Here is a 15874-nt window from a genome sequence, read left to right as displayed (position 1 = left end):
TTAATCAGTCTTTCAAAACTCTTCAAAATGGGAAGTAGAATCTTAGAATAGTTGCTCTTCTGATGTCGCATTGTAAAATTGCAGAATAATTGGTAAAACCCCCTATAAAAAAAAAGTATCCAAATACCTCTTGCCTTAGCGTCACCACGTCAGGATTGTGGAACCAACATTATTTTATTTCTGGCCAGGATGTTCAGAGCAGAGGAGCCACTGTCTGTAGTTATCTGTCTACATGCCCTGGACGACATAGTACAGATTCGTCTTTTATTATTTAAATTATTTTATTTTAATTTCAAGTGATTTTATGTAAGTCTTAAAAGGTCTTACATACAGTGACGAAACATTTACCCCGGTAAGAAAAACTGGGGTGCTGGTACTGGTATTACGCCTTTATGATCAACACTGGTATCTGTCGTCTGATGTTGTGGCAGTTCCACATTTAAAAGTAGGCAAATGGGTAGATATGAAACTGGGCAAGAATGGAGCAACCATGCACAGACAGTTTCCACGGGGTGAATAACGTAACTGCCACTGTAAAAAGCACCACTAGAGTTCCTTATCTGAGAACAGTGACGTCTTCATCAAGATTTAAGAAGAAGTAGACCACAAAAAACATCGTTGCCCTCCTTTTTAGGGGCGCCTTTAAAAACCCCAGTCTAGAGCAGTCGGCAGGAAATGAAATGAGGCCCAGCACTTCAGCATCAAGGGGTTAATTGCATCCAGCCTCAACACAGACATGCAACATTTGTAGCTCCCTGCCCACAAATTCTGCAGCCTCGGATCACAGCGCCTTTCATCTTCTAGGGATGTTTTTCATCAGCAGGTTCACAGGAAACAGAGGCCACACGACTGTATATCAGCCCCTGCTCTGTGTGAGAGAACGGCCTACACATCTTGTGTGTGAGCCATGGCTGCTCTCCAGCGGAGCTCATGGGAACTGAGGGGTAGCCCCACTTGGCACATGGCCATTTAGGGGTACAATTACAGGAAAGGTCAGAAGAAGACAAGGCCATGGACTACACAGCTATACAGACATCATTTACATAGTTTATCTTTTTTTTACTGGCTGTTGTGAACAAGAGGATGATGTGCATCTCTGCTAATACTGACACTTGAACATTATTTGACAGCAGGAAGGAACTATATATTTATGAATAATAAATACAGCTGTGCAATGGTTATGACCTTGTTTTAACTACATTTAATGTACAGTTTTATTTCTTTGTTCCTCAGTTGGCAGAGAGAGACTCGTATCAGGACTGTAGCAGGTCGTCTACAAGGAGAGGTGGCTTACTTCGCTCCATGTGGGAAGAAGCTGCGTCAGTATCCTGATGTGATGAAGGTACATCTACAGTGTGTAGTTTCATGTTATTAAAAGTACATTTTAAAACTTTAAATGATTGCACATGCTGACTGCATCAGTATAGTGTTATTTTAATTGCCCCTTAGGTGGGAAATGATGACGTGTGTGGTTATTGACTAGTTGATATGATTAAAAATGAACTGCGTTAATTAATATGCATTTTTCTTATGTCTGCAGTACTTACTCCGGAATGGTATAACTGAAATCTCACGGGATAACTTCAGCTTCAGTACAAAAATTAAAGTTGGTGACTTCTATGAAGCCAGAGACGGACCAGAGGTAAATGTTTCTACTTTTTTGTGTTTCTGATTGGCAGGATCTCCCATTGTCATAACTGTAACATATCTGTCACATGATTTTTTATCTTGGTGTCATAATTAGAATGCCAGAATTCATATTTAGTTTCATCACTGAATCAGAAAAGTAAAATATTATGTATTGTACATGATATTTCATTCTATTATTGCAGTCATGTGTTCCACATTTACCTAAAGCTGCAATTTGTATCTAATGCATTACACCAAACCTTTATCTGTGTTTGTTTTGACAACTCCTGGTTTAATAGAGGTGAAAAAGTTAATAATCTATTCATTTGGAATATTTTTTAAGCACGAAGAATTGTCTGCTGGTGCAGAAAATGTAAAAAAAAAAAAAAAAGCTTGTTCAGGCATGTTGTTAATTTCCTGCATTTGTAACAAAACTTTTGGGTAATCAGCATTTCGATATTAACATTGCTGCCAAGTAGACTATATGGCCGCTAGTGACTGAATGATTCTGTTTTCTCTGATTTGAGGTAATGTGAAGAATTAAGTCCACAACAATTGTAAATTTCAAGATAGATGAGAGAAGGAAAGGTTATTCTGAGCTCAAATTCAGTCTTATGAACTTGGGAAATTTTCGATATACAAGACAAGCAGTGATCACCATGAAGTGCCGGAAAATATTATTTTTTGATTTTATAATTTAGAGAATTTGACAAGCAGACAGAATTGTTTGTGCCTTTTGGTGGATGCTGTGGGTGATATTGTAGTCCCCCTTTGTTTCAGGATAATTTCTGTCAAATGACATACCTATGTCACTATTGATACAATTGTAGTACCTCAATATTTGCATTTACATTATTACATTAGAAACAACACCCAAAAAAGGGGGTTTGGGCCCTCTGAGACCAAATGGCCAAGAAATAGGGTGCACGTTATAAACTTCTGATTGCCCAAGACTATACTAACAGGGAACAAAACAGGGAAAAAAAAAGTGAAAAGAATAGTTGGCAGAAAACATCCGGATGACCTGGCTCCCAGCCTTCTATGCAGTATTGTTCAGTCAACATGAAAATCCAGAAAATAAAGCAACGAGTAGGTAATCATTCTCTTCATTTTTTGTTTGTTTTGTTGGTTTTAATCCGTCTTTGTTCGGCATTTGAATATTCAGGGTCTACAGTGGTTCCAATTGGCAGAGGAGGAGATCGGTCCCAGTATCATAGCGATGGATGGGAGGCGCAGTCGTTGCACTCAGTCTGAGCGCCAGCCAATAGGCGATGGAAATGGGACCAAACAGTGGAAGTCTCATCCTCTTAATACTGGTGAAAATAACCTCCAGGATGTCAGTGATGCGAAGCTGCTGCGCAAACTAGAGGCTCAAGGTCTGTTTACTGAAACTTTAACACTTAAACACTTCCAGCTATTGGCTATGTCAGTGATTTTTCCTCAGTAATTTGCATCGTTTATCTTTGGTGTAAGGATGATTGGCCAACTGCTGATCGCATCATTTCATTTCCATCTCGGCTTCAAAAGACTTTAGAAGCAAAAAACTTTTTCTACTTTCTAAAATATTAGTAGTGAATGTTTTTGTGTTATTTCCTCAAAATTAAGCAGGTTTTTTTTCTAGAATCATAAATGATAAAAACCATCTTATTGATTTCTCAACAGGCCATATTGTCATTATTGCACATAAACCCAACAGCTCATTGCAAAAACTCCAGGCACTTTCTCTGCACTTTCTCTGCTTTTTCGTTTCAGTTTGTAATAGGGTCTGTGATTTCAGTAACATATTTCATCATGTTGCAGAAATAGCTCGACAGGCAGCTCAGATCAAAATGATGAGGAAACTTGAGAAGCAGGCCTTGGCACAAGCAGCAAAAGAGGCAAGAAGGCAACAAGGTAAACAGCTCCTCTCTGGGCACACTCTTCTCTAATGCTACCTCATAATGCTGTGTGAAAGCATAATTTTTTTGTGTCTTGCAGCCATAATGGCTGCAGAGGAGAGGCGGAAAAAGAGGGAACAGATGAAGATTCTTAAACAGCAAGTAAGGACTCTCCTTTGCATGCATTGTTTGATTTTCCATGCAAAGCTTCATAACCATCTGCAGCAGCTCTGTTTGTATTCACAGTTTGTGTGCTCCAAGGTGAAAAACGGTTTTAAACACATTTGAATTGCTTTTGAAATTCTATAAGGAAGTTGCTTTCCTTCAAAATGCTGCTCCTTCCTCATCTGCATAGACCCACTGTACTTCTTCACCCCACGCCTCACTCCCTCCCGCCACTCTATAACATGCATGACTTAACAGTTAATTCATTTGATCTTGCCCTCATCCTTTTACCAGGAGAAGATCAAGCGCATTCAGCAAATTCGTATGGAGAAAGAACTCCGTGCACAGCAAATTCTCGAGGTTCGTCCTGAAAGTTATTGCAGAAACATTCTAAAACACTTCCTTTCTGCTGTTGATAGGATTTTTAAAAAACCCAACCAAGGGCTATTCCTAAATTATGTGGTCCCACTTCTGGCCACATCTAGTGAGTACATGTGACTAATGCCTAATTGGTTTTTTGCAAAAGTGCCATTGAATATGAAAATCTCCTCAGACCGTGATGGAGCTTAATACAAAATACAGTATTTCATTAAGTAAGAGGTGGCCCAGAGTTTACCGTGGCTAGGTGAAATACCTATTTTGCATTCTCCCACTAATAGAAGCTGTGAAGTATTTTAGCTTTTATAAATCAAATTTCAGTTGACACGCTTGGCAAGCAGCTCTTAACAGGATTTTGCTGTGGCTATAATTACTGATAGAAATTTTGCTTAATTTATTCTCACTGCCTGCTGGTGTTTCATAATAACTGCAGCCATTTTGTCTCTCAGTGTTAATGGGGAGAAATAATCATCTCATTGCTCAAGATTTCAATATGTTAGATGTGACTTTATCAGTAAGCCACTGGCTCTGTTTAGCTTTCTGTGAAATATTTTCCACTGATGACAATAACAGACGATAGAAAAAAAAACAATGTAGCAAACACATACCAAAGTTATACATACTGTTAAGTACACTTAATCAACTTTTCTTGTTTCTACAAACCAGGTTTATGCATAGCTTATAGATTAAAGATATCTTTTCTTTTATAATGTGCACTTGATGATTTTGATAGAGAAAATTATAACTTAATTTTTCATTAATCAGAGTTTGCTGGGTGAATTCAGTATTCATTTACTCAGAGCTTTCTTGCGTTGTATGCACTTTGTTTTTGAAATTAGTTTATTGCTCCTGTTACATGACCTGTTTTGTACTTGCAGGCAAAAAGAAAGAAGAAAGAGGAAGCAGCCAATGCCAGAATATTGGAGGCTGAGAAGCGAAATAAGGTGAGTAAGAAAAACAAACTTTGTTTAAGGCTCTGATCAGATAAAGCACATTTTGCAGGTTGTAAAATGTGTGGCGCTCTGTACTGCCTTTTTTTTTTTACCTTTTTGCAACTTTAAAAAATTATTGTGGCTTGGCAATCACTGAGTCATCTATCCTGAGCCTAACCCTTGCTGTGAGGTAAACACCCACATCTTAGTTAGATAGTGAGCTAGTTAATAGCCCGTTACCTTACCAAGGAAATAAATATCTGCACAAAACATGGACAGGTGGAGGGCACCTGCTCTGGCTCTGCTTGAGGGTAAGAGGCTGTTCCCAGATAACTTATTTGAAAGTGGGAATTGGAGATCTTTTTGGATACATGACACTTGTTGGCACATAGTAGAAGTTTGACTTTATGCTTTCTGCCAGAAAGCCATCAATTAATCTGATTGGACAATAGGAAAAAATGACACTGGGCGCTTCACTGCTCTGAGCTGAAATGTTTTTTTAGCTCGAGGGGTTCAGGGCAACTCCTGCAAAAATGCGAGACACATAGTGTGGAAAACTGCAAGAACAGTAAGTAAAACCTGTCACTTCCATTGGAAACAACCACAAGATCCGCGCCAGGTTCCTAAAACACATTCTGTCTGTTTGAGGCCTAAAACTTAAATACAGCTGCCACAAAAGTCCCTCATGCCCTTGACTTCAAGTCTTTTGCCCCTGCTTGTCTGCAGTATAATGTTCTTGCTTTGTTACTTGTCAGTGCAAAAGAGATTTCCCTGTCCTCGGTTAATCACTGTGACAAAACGAGGAACCCGCCATCTCATTGCACGCTATGAAAAAAATCAACTGAGAAAATTTAGAGGCCTGGAAGTAAAGCATCATGTTGTTCAACATGTGAGGCCTTTTGAATTTATGTACATTTTTGTTTATATGTTGTGGTTTGTAATTGACATCTTTTGTTTTTTTCTAAAGGAGAAAGAGATACGAAGACTGCAAGCTGTCATACTGAAGCACCAGGTAGTTTTTTATTTCTTTTTTATCCACAACCACATATACCAAAACTGTCCTCACTCTGTGTTTATGAATGTCTTTGAGATGGTCTCTAACTAATGATCATTTTTTGTAGCCTAATGCAATTGTTTTGCACATATTATCCTGTCGAATTATGCTTTGCGGCTCTCTTGGGTGTATTTTTTATTTGAACTCACTAAAGGTTGGATATTTCTTGCACTTATTTTTTTTGTGTGATTTTCCTTCCTTTAATATTTTGCCAACTCTTTCTCCCAGGAGTTGGAGAGACATAGACTAGATATGGTATGGGTATGTTTGTTTCTGTACATTTAACAACATATTGTGAACGTGTTGTGATAAATGGTTGTCATCATAGCAATGTGTGCAGTGTAGCATTGGCTGCGGTCACATTACATTCTTCTGCATGGCTTTTCCACAACAGTGCACTGCATACGTCTACACTATTTGTCTCCCAGAGAAAACACATCCATTATCTGCCCAATACGATCAAAAATGCCTTATATTACATATTACATTGTTTTTGTTTTGGATTGCTTCAATTTAGGTGCTCAAAATCCTTTCACTCTACTCTCCATTCTATCACCTGAGTAAAAATCAATATGCTGCCAGTGATTTACACCACTGAGTTAATGGAAACAACATTTTTCCTCATTTGAGATTTAAATGTGAAGTTGGTTATTTGCTCCATTATTCTCACAAAATATATCTTGACTGTAAGGGAGGCAGTGATGGCATAGATGGACACCACATTTTAGTTTTCATGGTAAAGAGGTTAAATATAATCATTTAAATTTAATTTCCAGGATAGTTTTATTTGACTTTGTCCAATAGGTGATTATGAATTCTGTGCTTTGCTTGTCCCTGTGACACTTAATATTTGCTGCTTATAGATCTAAACCTCTTGGCCCGTACCTTTCAGTCTGGCGCCTCATCGACATGCTCAGATTAATAATGGCTGTTTCTAACTTTGAGCTTATGCTTTGTGTGTGCATCGCTACCTGCAGTGTAGCTTTTCATCTTTCACTGTGTTCCATTTAGTTTAAAGCAGCTACAAGGAGTTTAAAACTGGTAATGAAACATGCTAGTACTGATGCTGCAAACAAGGCCATCAGGGAGAAGATTGGCTATCTCTTTAAAGTCATTCCTAAAGGGATATTTTGCCGATTTTCAATCAGCTTTGCACTAAACAATGTGGGTAGTATGTGTAAATAAAGTATGTTAAAGTTCCTTCCTCTTGCCAGAGCCCAGATTGTCCTACCTCTCTCAGCTCAAGGATTTTAACTGGCTGAGGGTTATTGCTCAAACTACAGATTGTACTCCCACATTGTGTGGCTGACACAAAGAATATATAAGCAGATCAATAAAGAGAGCCTCTTTGTCTCTCTTTCAAACTCAGATCAAATTCAGATCAAACTCAGATCAGATAGTAAAAAGAAGAAGCAGTGCTGATCAAATATAAACCAAGATTTTGTTTCTTCGTTGCCTATTTCTCACCTAAAATGTTTTTGCAGAAACATATTTCAGTGCACTGTTTAGTTGAAATACAGGATTGTTTATAACCAGCTGGTTGCCATATTATCTCATGTGTTAAAGTAGACAAGCTTGCATTACGTCATCCACCAGCAAGATTGTTAATTGGGCCAGTGCAGCGCAGTGCATTCTGGTAGTTGTAGGTCTTCTTCCTCTTGAGGAAATGGAATGCCAAATCCCTTTTTATATGTTTTCTCTGGTCATGTAGCACCAATTTCAAAAGCAGTTGAGTCTTTCTGGTGCATAGACAGCCCAGTTTTATGAAAAGACCAGTTTAAAGTAGTGAAATATCTGCCTGTCAGTGGTTTGAATCCCGCAAAATCAGACAAAACAGTTTACATCAGGCTGTTTGGAAGAGCCTGAGTTTACATTTTGTAGGAACTGAGTTGTAAATTAGCCAGTAAATTCATGTTACACACTGGGGCAGGATCAGCAAGAAAAAAAGAAAAGGATTGATCAAAAAACAAAGAAAAAAACCCTAAAAGGGACAGTGAAAGAGCACAGGTGAAAACTGACTCAACCTTGGTCCTTCATTTAACAGATGAAGAGAATTACGGGAGTGGAAAGGAATCAAAATTCTAAATCTTGAATTAGTTCTCTTCCTTTTACTCAAATATATAAAATGTCTATTTTATGTATTTATTTCTGAAAAATATTGCAAGACATGGTTTTACATTAATAGATGTATTTAGGTTGGTGGCCAAACGATGTTTACTTTGTTTCACTATTTCACTATTTTACAGTTACTAATCTGACAATCTGACATTTATCAATTCATACATCACCTTAACACTACACATCCCTACAAAAAGCTGTGTTTAAAAAAAGAAAAGTATTGTTTAAAATAAGTTGTCACTCACTTCCAAAACAAATGCATGCAGCAGTCAGATCAAGATCTTTACAACGTAAAGTGAAGTTGCTCATGGAAACACCACAGCTTTAGTCCACACTGGCTGCTAAAATCAACACAAAATTGAAGTTCCTTGTAGTTGCTTTAACTGTTAACTTACATTTTAACTAAGATGCAATGTGCAACCTTTTGATTGTGTGATGATTGTGACAAATGTTGATCTGTGTGTCTTCTTTTACTGTGCATGTACTGGAGTTCATACTGTGTGTTGCATTTATGAGCCCTTTTTTTCTTAAAAGAAAAAAAAAGGAGAAACTGTGAATAGAAAAGAAACTGTGTCTGTGCTCTGCCAGGAGAGGGAAAGACGCAGGCAGCATATGATGCTCATGAAGGCTGTGGAGGCCCGTAAGAAAGCAGAGGTGGGTATCATCTGAGCTACTCACGTGCCTGTGTTCCTGGTCATTCCTGCTCCTGTGTTCTGCAACATTGTCGTTTTCTTTCCCTTTTGTTAATTTCATTTTAACGCTGTGGTCATAGTTTATGTTTTCCACCCTCTGTGATTGTGAGCACATTAGTCTGTAGCGGTATCAGTTATACTTTGTCTCGGCTATAGGAGAAAGAGCGTCTGAAGAAAGAGAAGAAGGATGAGAAACGGTTAAACAAGGAAAGGAAACTGGAGCTCAGGAGACTGGAACTGGAAAAAGCAAAAGAGCTGAAGAAACCAACTGAAGACATGTGTTTAGCAGATCATAAGGTATTCACACACTGTGGTGCTGCTGGCACATGAAAATGAGAGTTCATGGATGTTTGTCACCGTGGATACTCTCCATCTGTGGAGTAGATGTGTGTGGAAAAGACTGGATTTTCAACCAGCACAGGGATTTTTACAACATGGACATCAATCAGTATAATCACTGTAGGAGCTATAGGCTTCAAGATTAGAAATGCTTTTGACAAATGTATAGTTTTATTGTTTCGCTATCAGATCTACCAAAATAGATGTGTAATATCACTGAAAGCACCTGGATTTGATTAAAAAGAAGCAGGTGTAGGTCAAAATACTGCCATCAAGTGGCCACTGATGCCAAAACAACAACCAGTGTGTAACTGATCAGAAGCTTTATTCATAAGACTGCTTCAACAGGATTTCACAGACAAACTAGTCTGACACAAGTACAATGTGGCACTGTAGGAAAGCTGGAAATGTATTTAACTTGGTCTTCGATATCTTTTTAAATAGTTCTCTAACACAGGCCAATTTTACGATTGTCTTAATGTGGATTCTATGTGAACATGAAGTAGATACAAACCAAATTGTTTTAAGGTGATACATACAACCTTGTTTTTATTTTTCACCAGCCACTTCCAGAGTTGTCCCGCGTCCCTGGTCTAGTCTTATCAGGAAGCACCTTCTCCGACTGCCTGATGGTGCTGCAGTTTCTGCGCAGCTTTGGGAAGGTCCTGCGCTTAGACATAAATCCAAACATGCTCAGTCTATGTGACCTTCAGGAGGGGTTGCTCAACACCGGGGACAGTATGGGCAAGGTGCAGGACCTGCTGGTGAGCATGCTCTCTGCAGCTGTGTGTGATCCTGGTATACCTGCAGGTCACAAGGTGAGAGTCTGTTGTTGTAATTGATTACTGTTATAGTAATAAACATGTGTTTGAACACAGTTGCATACAAAAGGAGCGCTGCTATATATCCATTAAATGTATTGATTCTGATGTAGTCATTGCAGCACTAGATGAGAACTTGTTTAAAGTAGTATTTTTTAATTTTATTTAGGATAATTAATAAGTAATTAACTGCTATTAACATGTAAGATTCGTAATTGAAGGAGATGTTGGCAGTGAACTGTTTCTTACAAGCTAACTAATCAGAGCACACACGTTTGGATTTTTACTCAGGCTCCGGGCAGCTAAATAAAAGAAGTCTGTCTAGGAGGGTATAAATGTTTTAGAGCTGATGGTATATGCATATGAACTGATGGATCAATGAAACCATTTTAGGAAATTCTTATGTCACAGCTGCATATTATCAAGGAATTTCATGGTTGGGAACAGTAAATGCATTACCACAAGAAATAAAAAACGTAGAAAAAAATAATAGAAATGCAAAAATAAACTCAACAAATAATAAAAATCAAAATTGCTGAATTACAAAATAAAACCTATATAGATACAGCTTTAAAAAAAATATACAAGAATACACAATAAATATGCTAAACTACAACTACTAAAATATACTAAATATACATAGAATGACAGAATAACATAAACACAAGACAAGTATGCAATATGTTTACATTCCCCAAGGACATTTGTCCATTCTGTGCTTGTAGGTTGTAATCGTGTCTTCACATGATAATTGCATTATTACATCTGTTTGCATTAAGAGGCTGTCTCAGGCTGTGTGAACACTTACAGAGACATAGATACGAAGACAAGAGAGCACAAGACTGTCAACTAAAACATCATGCTCTATAATAATCTGCCTGTCTTAGATGTGTCCCAGGGGTCACTTAAGCACTTCACATTGCTTATTTTATTTCCTCAGTAGGACAGTGTTTTACTTCAGTTGCGCTCTTATAGGCTTCACCCTTCATCTGTGCTCTACTCTCATGTCTTACAGTATGTAAAACTAAATTCTGGTTTTGCCTGAATTACTTTAAAAAATAAATCTTTTTTTTGTTTAACACCACAAAAATCCTTTCTGAAACATCCTATTTCTGTCAGAATAAGACCGCCTTGGGGGACCACCTGACTAATGTGGGGATCAACCGGGACAACGTATCTGAGATCCTGCAGATCTACATGGAGGCTCACTGTGAGCAGACAGAGCTGGCTGCTCTGGCCCTCAGCCTCAGGACCAAGGCATTTCAGGCCCACAGCCCGTCACAGAAGGCCTCCATGCTCGCTTTCCTGGTTAATGAGCTCTGCTGCAGTAAGGCTGTGATCAGGTAAGCGTCCTTACTTCTTCTGACAATCGTTTTGTCTTTGATTTTGCAGTTTTACAAATTAAGCAGACTCTCAGTTTTGAAAGGGCACTGCCCATTAATGAACAAAAGTTCCACTAGAATAAATCCTGGTTTGTATAAACAAGTGCTTCTTATGCTCCTGCAGCAAACCGTTAATCTCTGGATCAGAGTGGAAAATATTGGCTTGTTTTATTCATAGAGGCTTCAATTTTAATGGGATAACAGAAGTACCAAAAAGATTGAGACAAATTGTGTTCTGATGGACAGTTTCACAATGTTGCATCAAACCAAATGTCATCAATTTTTCAGTAAGGCTGGTAACACTTTGAAATACATCTGGTGCACACTGCAACGTGGTGCAGTGGCATCATGCTATTTTTATTATACAAAAGAGGCCACCCAAACATCTCTGTCAATATTGTGTGATACTTTGTAGTGAGATCGACAAAAACATCGATCACATGACCAACCTGAGGAAGGATAAGTGGGTTGTGGAGGGAAAACTGCGCAAGTGAGTATATGCATCATCTAAATTGTTATTGAAAGATTCTGTAGAACACTTTTATGTTGGGGCATAAGTTGGTGATGCTGAAACAATCAAGTTTGAATAGCCAATGAATGTGTATGAGCTGACAGTTCCTTTTTGTCTTCAAAGACTGAGGAGTATCCATGCCAAGAAAACTGGAAAGAGAGAGAGCAGTGTGGGGGGAGAAGACAGCCACACATTCGTCAGCCCCACTGCCAGAAACAAAGGCAAGAGGAAAGAAGGGGACAGTGAGGATGAAGAGGATGAGGATGACGATAGCGAAGATCAAGGAGACGACGAGGATGATGAGGAAGAAGAATCAGGGGGAAAGAAGGGGAAGAAAGCAGAGATATGTGAAGAAGAGGTCAGTGACAGTATGAGGAGCCAGCGGCTTAAATCAGTGTTTGTTATAGTAAATGTCAGCCGGTCCACTGGCCTCACACTAATGAGTTCTTTTCATCTAGGACGACAGTGTACACTCAGCCAGCATGGAGGAGCTGGAGAAACAGATAGAGAAAACATACAAGGTAAATTAAACCCTATGAGACAGGAGCTGCACATCAGTGATTTTGACTTCAACCTGCTGCACTCTCTGTCTCTTTAGCAACAGATTCAGATCAGACAGAAGTTATTTGACTCGTCTCACACGCTGCGCTCCATGACGATTGGACAGGATCGCTACAAGAGACGATACTGGGTCCTTCCGCAGTGCAGTGGCATCTTTGTGGAAGGCATGGAGAGCGGTGAAGGTGCAAGCCAAAACTGATAACTATTAACTTTTGTTCTTATTCATCATTTTCAGGCAGCGTTCTCAAAATATACTTGTGGTGGTAGCAAGGGGATAGGGCTGGCATTACCTGTCAGTGTTTTGTCACAGACTGTTTTCCCATCAATATGTGTTTCCCCCTAAATCTGAAACAACCTTGGAGGGGTGCTATGAAAAGAGTCATTTTAACAGAAGTAGAGATCGTCCACTATTTAATTGGTTGTCCATGGCATTGTTCTCACTGTCAGTCAATAAAAATAAAATATGCAAGAATACGTTGCTAGATGTACATGGGTGGCCCACCAAATTAAAGTCTATGTGTGGCAAACACTGACAAAATAAAAAAAAAAAAATGTAGTGCTCTTTGCCTGAGCAGGTCGGGTGGCCAGCAGGTGACCCTCAAAAAAATGATTCGTGTTTGGTATTTTGTCTAAATTTTATTTCCCTGTTCGGTTCTGGGTACATAAAAGAATATAAGGGGTCTGATCACAGGCTTTAGACAATAAATATATTAAAATGAAATGATAATAATGATTATTCAATACAACATTTTATACCTCTGACTGCTGACTTTGTGTGTCAGCTCTATGAGAGCCTCTTCTATCTGTGTTAATAATGGGCACAGTAACTGGAGATGTACTGCTCAGTATTCTAAACCTAAGAAAAAAATGTTAATTTCAATTTTATTTACTGAATTACCTTAAAAATATTATCTTTATTTCACACGTAAGAAATGTCCTAAAATGGTTACCGTTGGTAATAGTTAATCAGGTCCATGCATCTTACTGACGTTACCTTTTCATGTAACTCAGGTCATGAAGAGGCAGAGACAGAGAAGAAAAGTCAGAGGACTGCTCAGGTGATCAAGGTAAAAGAAGAACAGCAGGATGAAGCAAAGAAGCCAGTGTTTTCTAGCCCAGCGCAGAGTACAGACGGTGATACAACCATGCCAGAGAGCCAGCAGGACAGAGACAGTCTCAATCTCTTCCTCCAGAAACCCGGCTCCTTCTCTAAGCTCAGCAAACTCCTTGAAGTAGCCAAAATGGCTCAAGATTCAGACATCAATTCTCACAACAGTCCTTCTGCTAAAGTCCCTTCCTCTCATCCATTATGTCCCACCTCTCAGACAGCCACTACTCAGCAGGGACTGACAGATAAATCAGATACTTCAGTGCCATCTCTGCATAGTGCCCAACAGCTCAGAAGTAGTCCCTGGATAACCTGCAGCCCTCAGTCTGTCCTTCACGGTGACCAGCTCTCCAAGATACTGATGGAAAAGAGCAACCAGTGGTTTAGCCTCTTACCTCGCTCTCCTTGTGATGAGTCCTCGTTCACCTCCGGCTCCAGCCCTCCAGCCTACTCCTCTCCACTTCAGACTATCAGCAACAAATCCCCTTCCTCCCTCTCCCCTAATCCCCTCACTTCAACCAGTTCCAGTACTCCCGCTGGGATCAATAACCTGCAGCCATCTGTCCTTCAGGTTGGTCGATAACAATAATCTTAGTCACAGTTATTTCAGATCACGCTGTGCTATTTTACAAGATGAGTTGGACACTTTTACATTATGCATGTGGAAGTAACATCTGATCATAATTGTGAGTGTGTATATTTTTTCCCTCAGCAAGTTAAGTCTGGCATTCATCAAAGCAGGCTGACGCAGTGCAACGCGTCCAGCACAGCAACAAGTCCCAGCCTGCCTTTCTCTGGTACTTCTCTTCCCTCCGTGCTGGATCTGTCCTCCCAGCATGCAGAGGATAATGCCAGCAGGGCCTTCTTCCTGGCAAATAACAACTCAGTCAACAAGAGTGAGACCCCAGAGCCTCCGAGTGACAAGCCCGATTGTGCGTCATCCCCTGCTGTGGATGTGGCCAAGACCCAGGACTACCCGAGTCCTCAGCCTATCCCTGACGGTAAGAATGGCTTACTGCCAGCGTGCACAAGTGAAATATGCTAGATTAAACATCTCCTCCACTGAGAAAGACTGACTCAGTTATAAAACTTCTCTATGTTGCTAAAAAATCAAAGAATTATGTGATAATAGTTTGTGCATGTGTGTTGGCAGAGATGCTGTGTGGCTGGTGGTGGGTGGCAGACACTGAGGAACTGCACAGTCTGGTCAAGGCCCTCCATAGCCGTGGCATCAGAGAGAAGGCCTTGCAGAAACAGATCCAGAAGCATATGGAGTACACGACCCAGCTCTGTGCAAACAGCAGAGATGGTTGGTCCACATTTCCTCTGCTCTCTTTGTTAATTATTAATGTTTGTTACAGTCATTCTGCCGTTCTTTGGCACTATCCAAGAAAAGAAAAGTTTTGTCAGTTTTTACCTGTGGTATCAAAAATGGTATCAATTATTGATATTTTTCAAGGTATTTCAAGGACATTTCAGTGTTGTGACATAAGGCTCTCACATTCATGGAAGACCTGGAAAAGTCATGGCATTCTACAACATGCCTGGAAAAGTTACGGAATTAGTAAAATCCTTGAACATTTTGGAAAAAGTTATTGAATTTTGTTGTGTGATGAGAGTAATTGTAGTAATCTTAAGCGGATAACAGCACATTTATTTCCGGTAGCTGTTTAAGTGAAGTAGCTCTTCTCTGCGCTACTAATTGTCATGTTGTGTGCCAATACATACTTTGATTTCATTTTAACTGCTCTGAAAATAGAGCATTGGTAGTTCAATGGTACGGAACTTTTTTTTAAATTTACAAACAAAATACCAAGTGTCCAACCGAACTGTCAGCTTTCAATACCCCCGCCTCAGGAGCCTATAATAATATAATTAACATCATGAATTTTTATTATGGGTCATTGAAACAGGGTTCCCATGGTCAACAGCACCACTACAGACATGCAGTGATTTAAAGATATTGCTTTAAGATCGCTTTCCTTAAGCAGCTGATTGTAATTTTTGTGTACGTCTGTGGTGGCAGCGATTGATGTGGCCGAGCTGGAGAAGCAGGAGGTGAGTGAGGAGACAGTGGAGAGTTGGTGTGTTGAGGAGCAGGCCATGGAGGTGGACATCAGCCTGCTGCAGCAGGTCGAGGCTCTGGAGAGGAAAGTCATCTCTGCCAGCCTGCAGGTCAAGGTTTGTGCAGCGCATGTAGATAACAAACCAGTCTTTAATCCAAATTAATTTTCATTAGTACTTATCCAATATATGTCTGTGCTTATCCCGTATCCTCCCTTAAACTTGATGTTAGTTATTGTTTCA

General features: G+C 39.5%; 1 protein-coding gene across 6 annotated transcripts in view; it reads left to right on the top strand.

Annotated features, from left to right (window-relative positions):
* LOC121948856 (bromodomain adjacent to zinc finger domain protein 2B-like) overlaps nucleotides 1–15874 on the top strand; it is a 65770-nt gene that overhangs the window by 44766 nt on the left and 5130 nt on the right. For 4 of the 6 annotated variants that reach the window (XM_042494364.1, XM_042494368.1, XM_042494365.1 and 1 more), the window contains 21 exons: nucleotides 1234–1342; nucleotides 1541–1642; nucleotides 2795–3005; nucleotides 3430–3522; nucleotides 3607–3668; nucleotides 3966–4031; nucleotides 4928–4993; nucleotides 5949–5993; nucleotides 6264–6290; nucleotides 8742–8807; nucleotides 9002–9142; nucleotides 9748–10002; nucleotides 11125–11348; nucleotides 11803–11877; nucleotides 12022–12256; nucleotides 12357–12419; nucleotides 12497–12641; nucleotides 13471–14138; nucleotides 14280–14568; nucleotides 14721–14876; nucleotides 15594–15748. In XM_042494364.1, coding sequence (XP_042350298.1) covers nucleotides 1234–1342; nucleotides 1541–1642; nucleotides 2795–3005; nucleotides 3430–3522; nucleotides 3607–3668; nucleotides 3966–4031; nucleotides 4928–4993; nucleotides 5949–5993; nucleotides 6264–6290; nucleotides 8742–8807; nucleotides 9002–9142; nucleotides 9748–10002; nucleotides 11125–11348; nucleotides 11803–11877; nucleotides 12022–12256; nucleotides 12357–12419; nucleotides 12497–12641; nucleotides 13471–14138; nucleotides 14280–14568; nucleotides 14721–14876; nucleotides 15594–15748 — 3253 coding nt within the window. The remainder of the gene's footprint in view (nucleotides 1–1233; nucleotides 1343–1540; nucleotides 1643–2794; nucleotides 3006–3429; nucleotides 3523–3606; nucleotides 3669–3965; nucleotides 4032–4927; nucleotides 4994–5948; nucleotides 5994–6263; nucleotides 6291–8741; nucleotides 8808–9001; nucleotides 9143–9747; nucleotides 10003–11124; nucleotides 11349–11802; nucleotides 11878–12021; nucleotides 12257–12356; nucleotides 12420–12496; nucleotides 12642–13470; nucleotides 14139–14279; nucleotides 14569–14720; nucleotides 14877–15593; nucleotides 15749–15874) is intronic. The other 2 variants (XM_042494367.1, XM_042494366.1) reach the window with 2 other exon arrangements.

The sequence above is a fragment of the Plectropomus leopardus genome, chromosome 10, assembly GCF_008729295.1.
Source record: "Plectropomus leopardus isolate mb chromosome 10, YSFRI_Pleo_2.0, whole genome shotgun sequence".
Taxonomy (NCBI): Eukaryota; Metazoa; Chordata; class Actinopteri; order Perciformes; family Serranidae; genus Plectropomus; species Plectropomus leopardus.
Note: the sequence above shows the minus strand (reverse complement) of the source record. Positions and strands in the feature narration are given on the sequence as shown.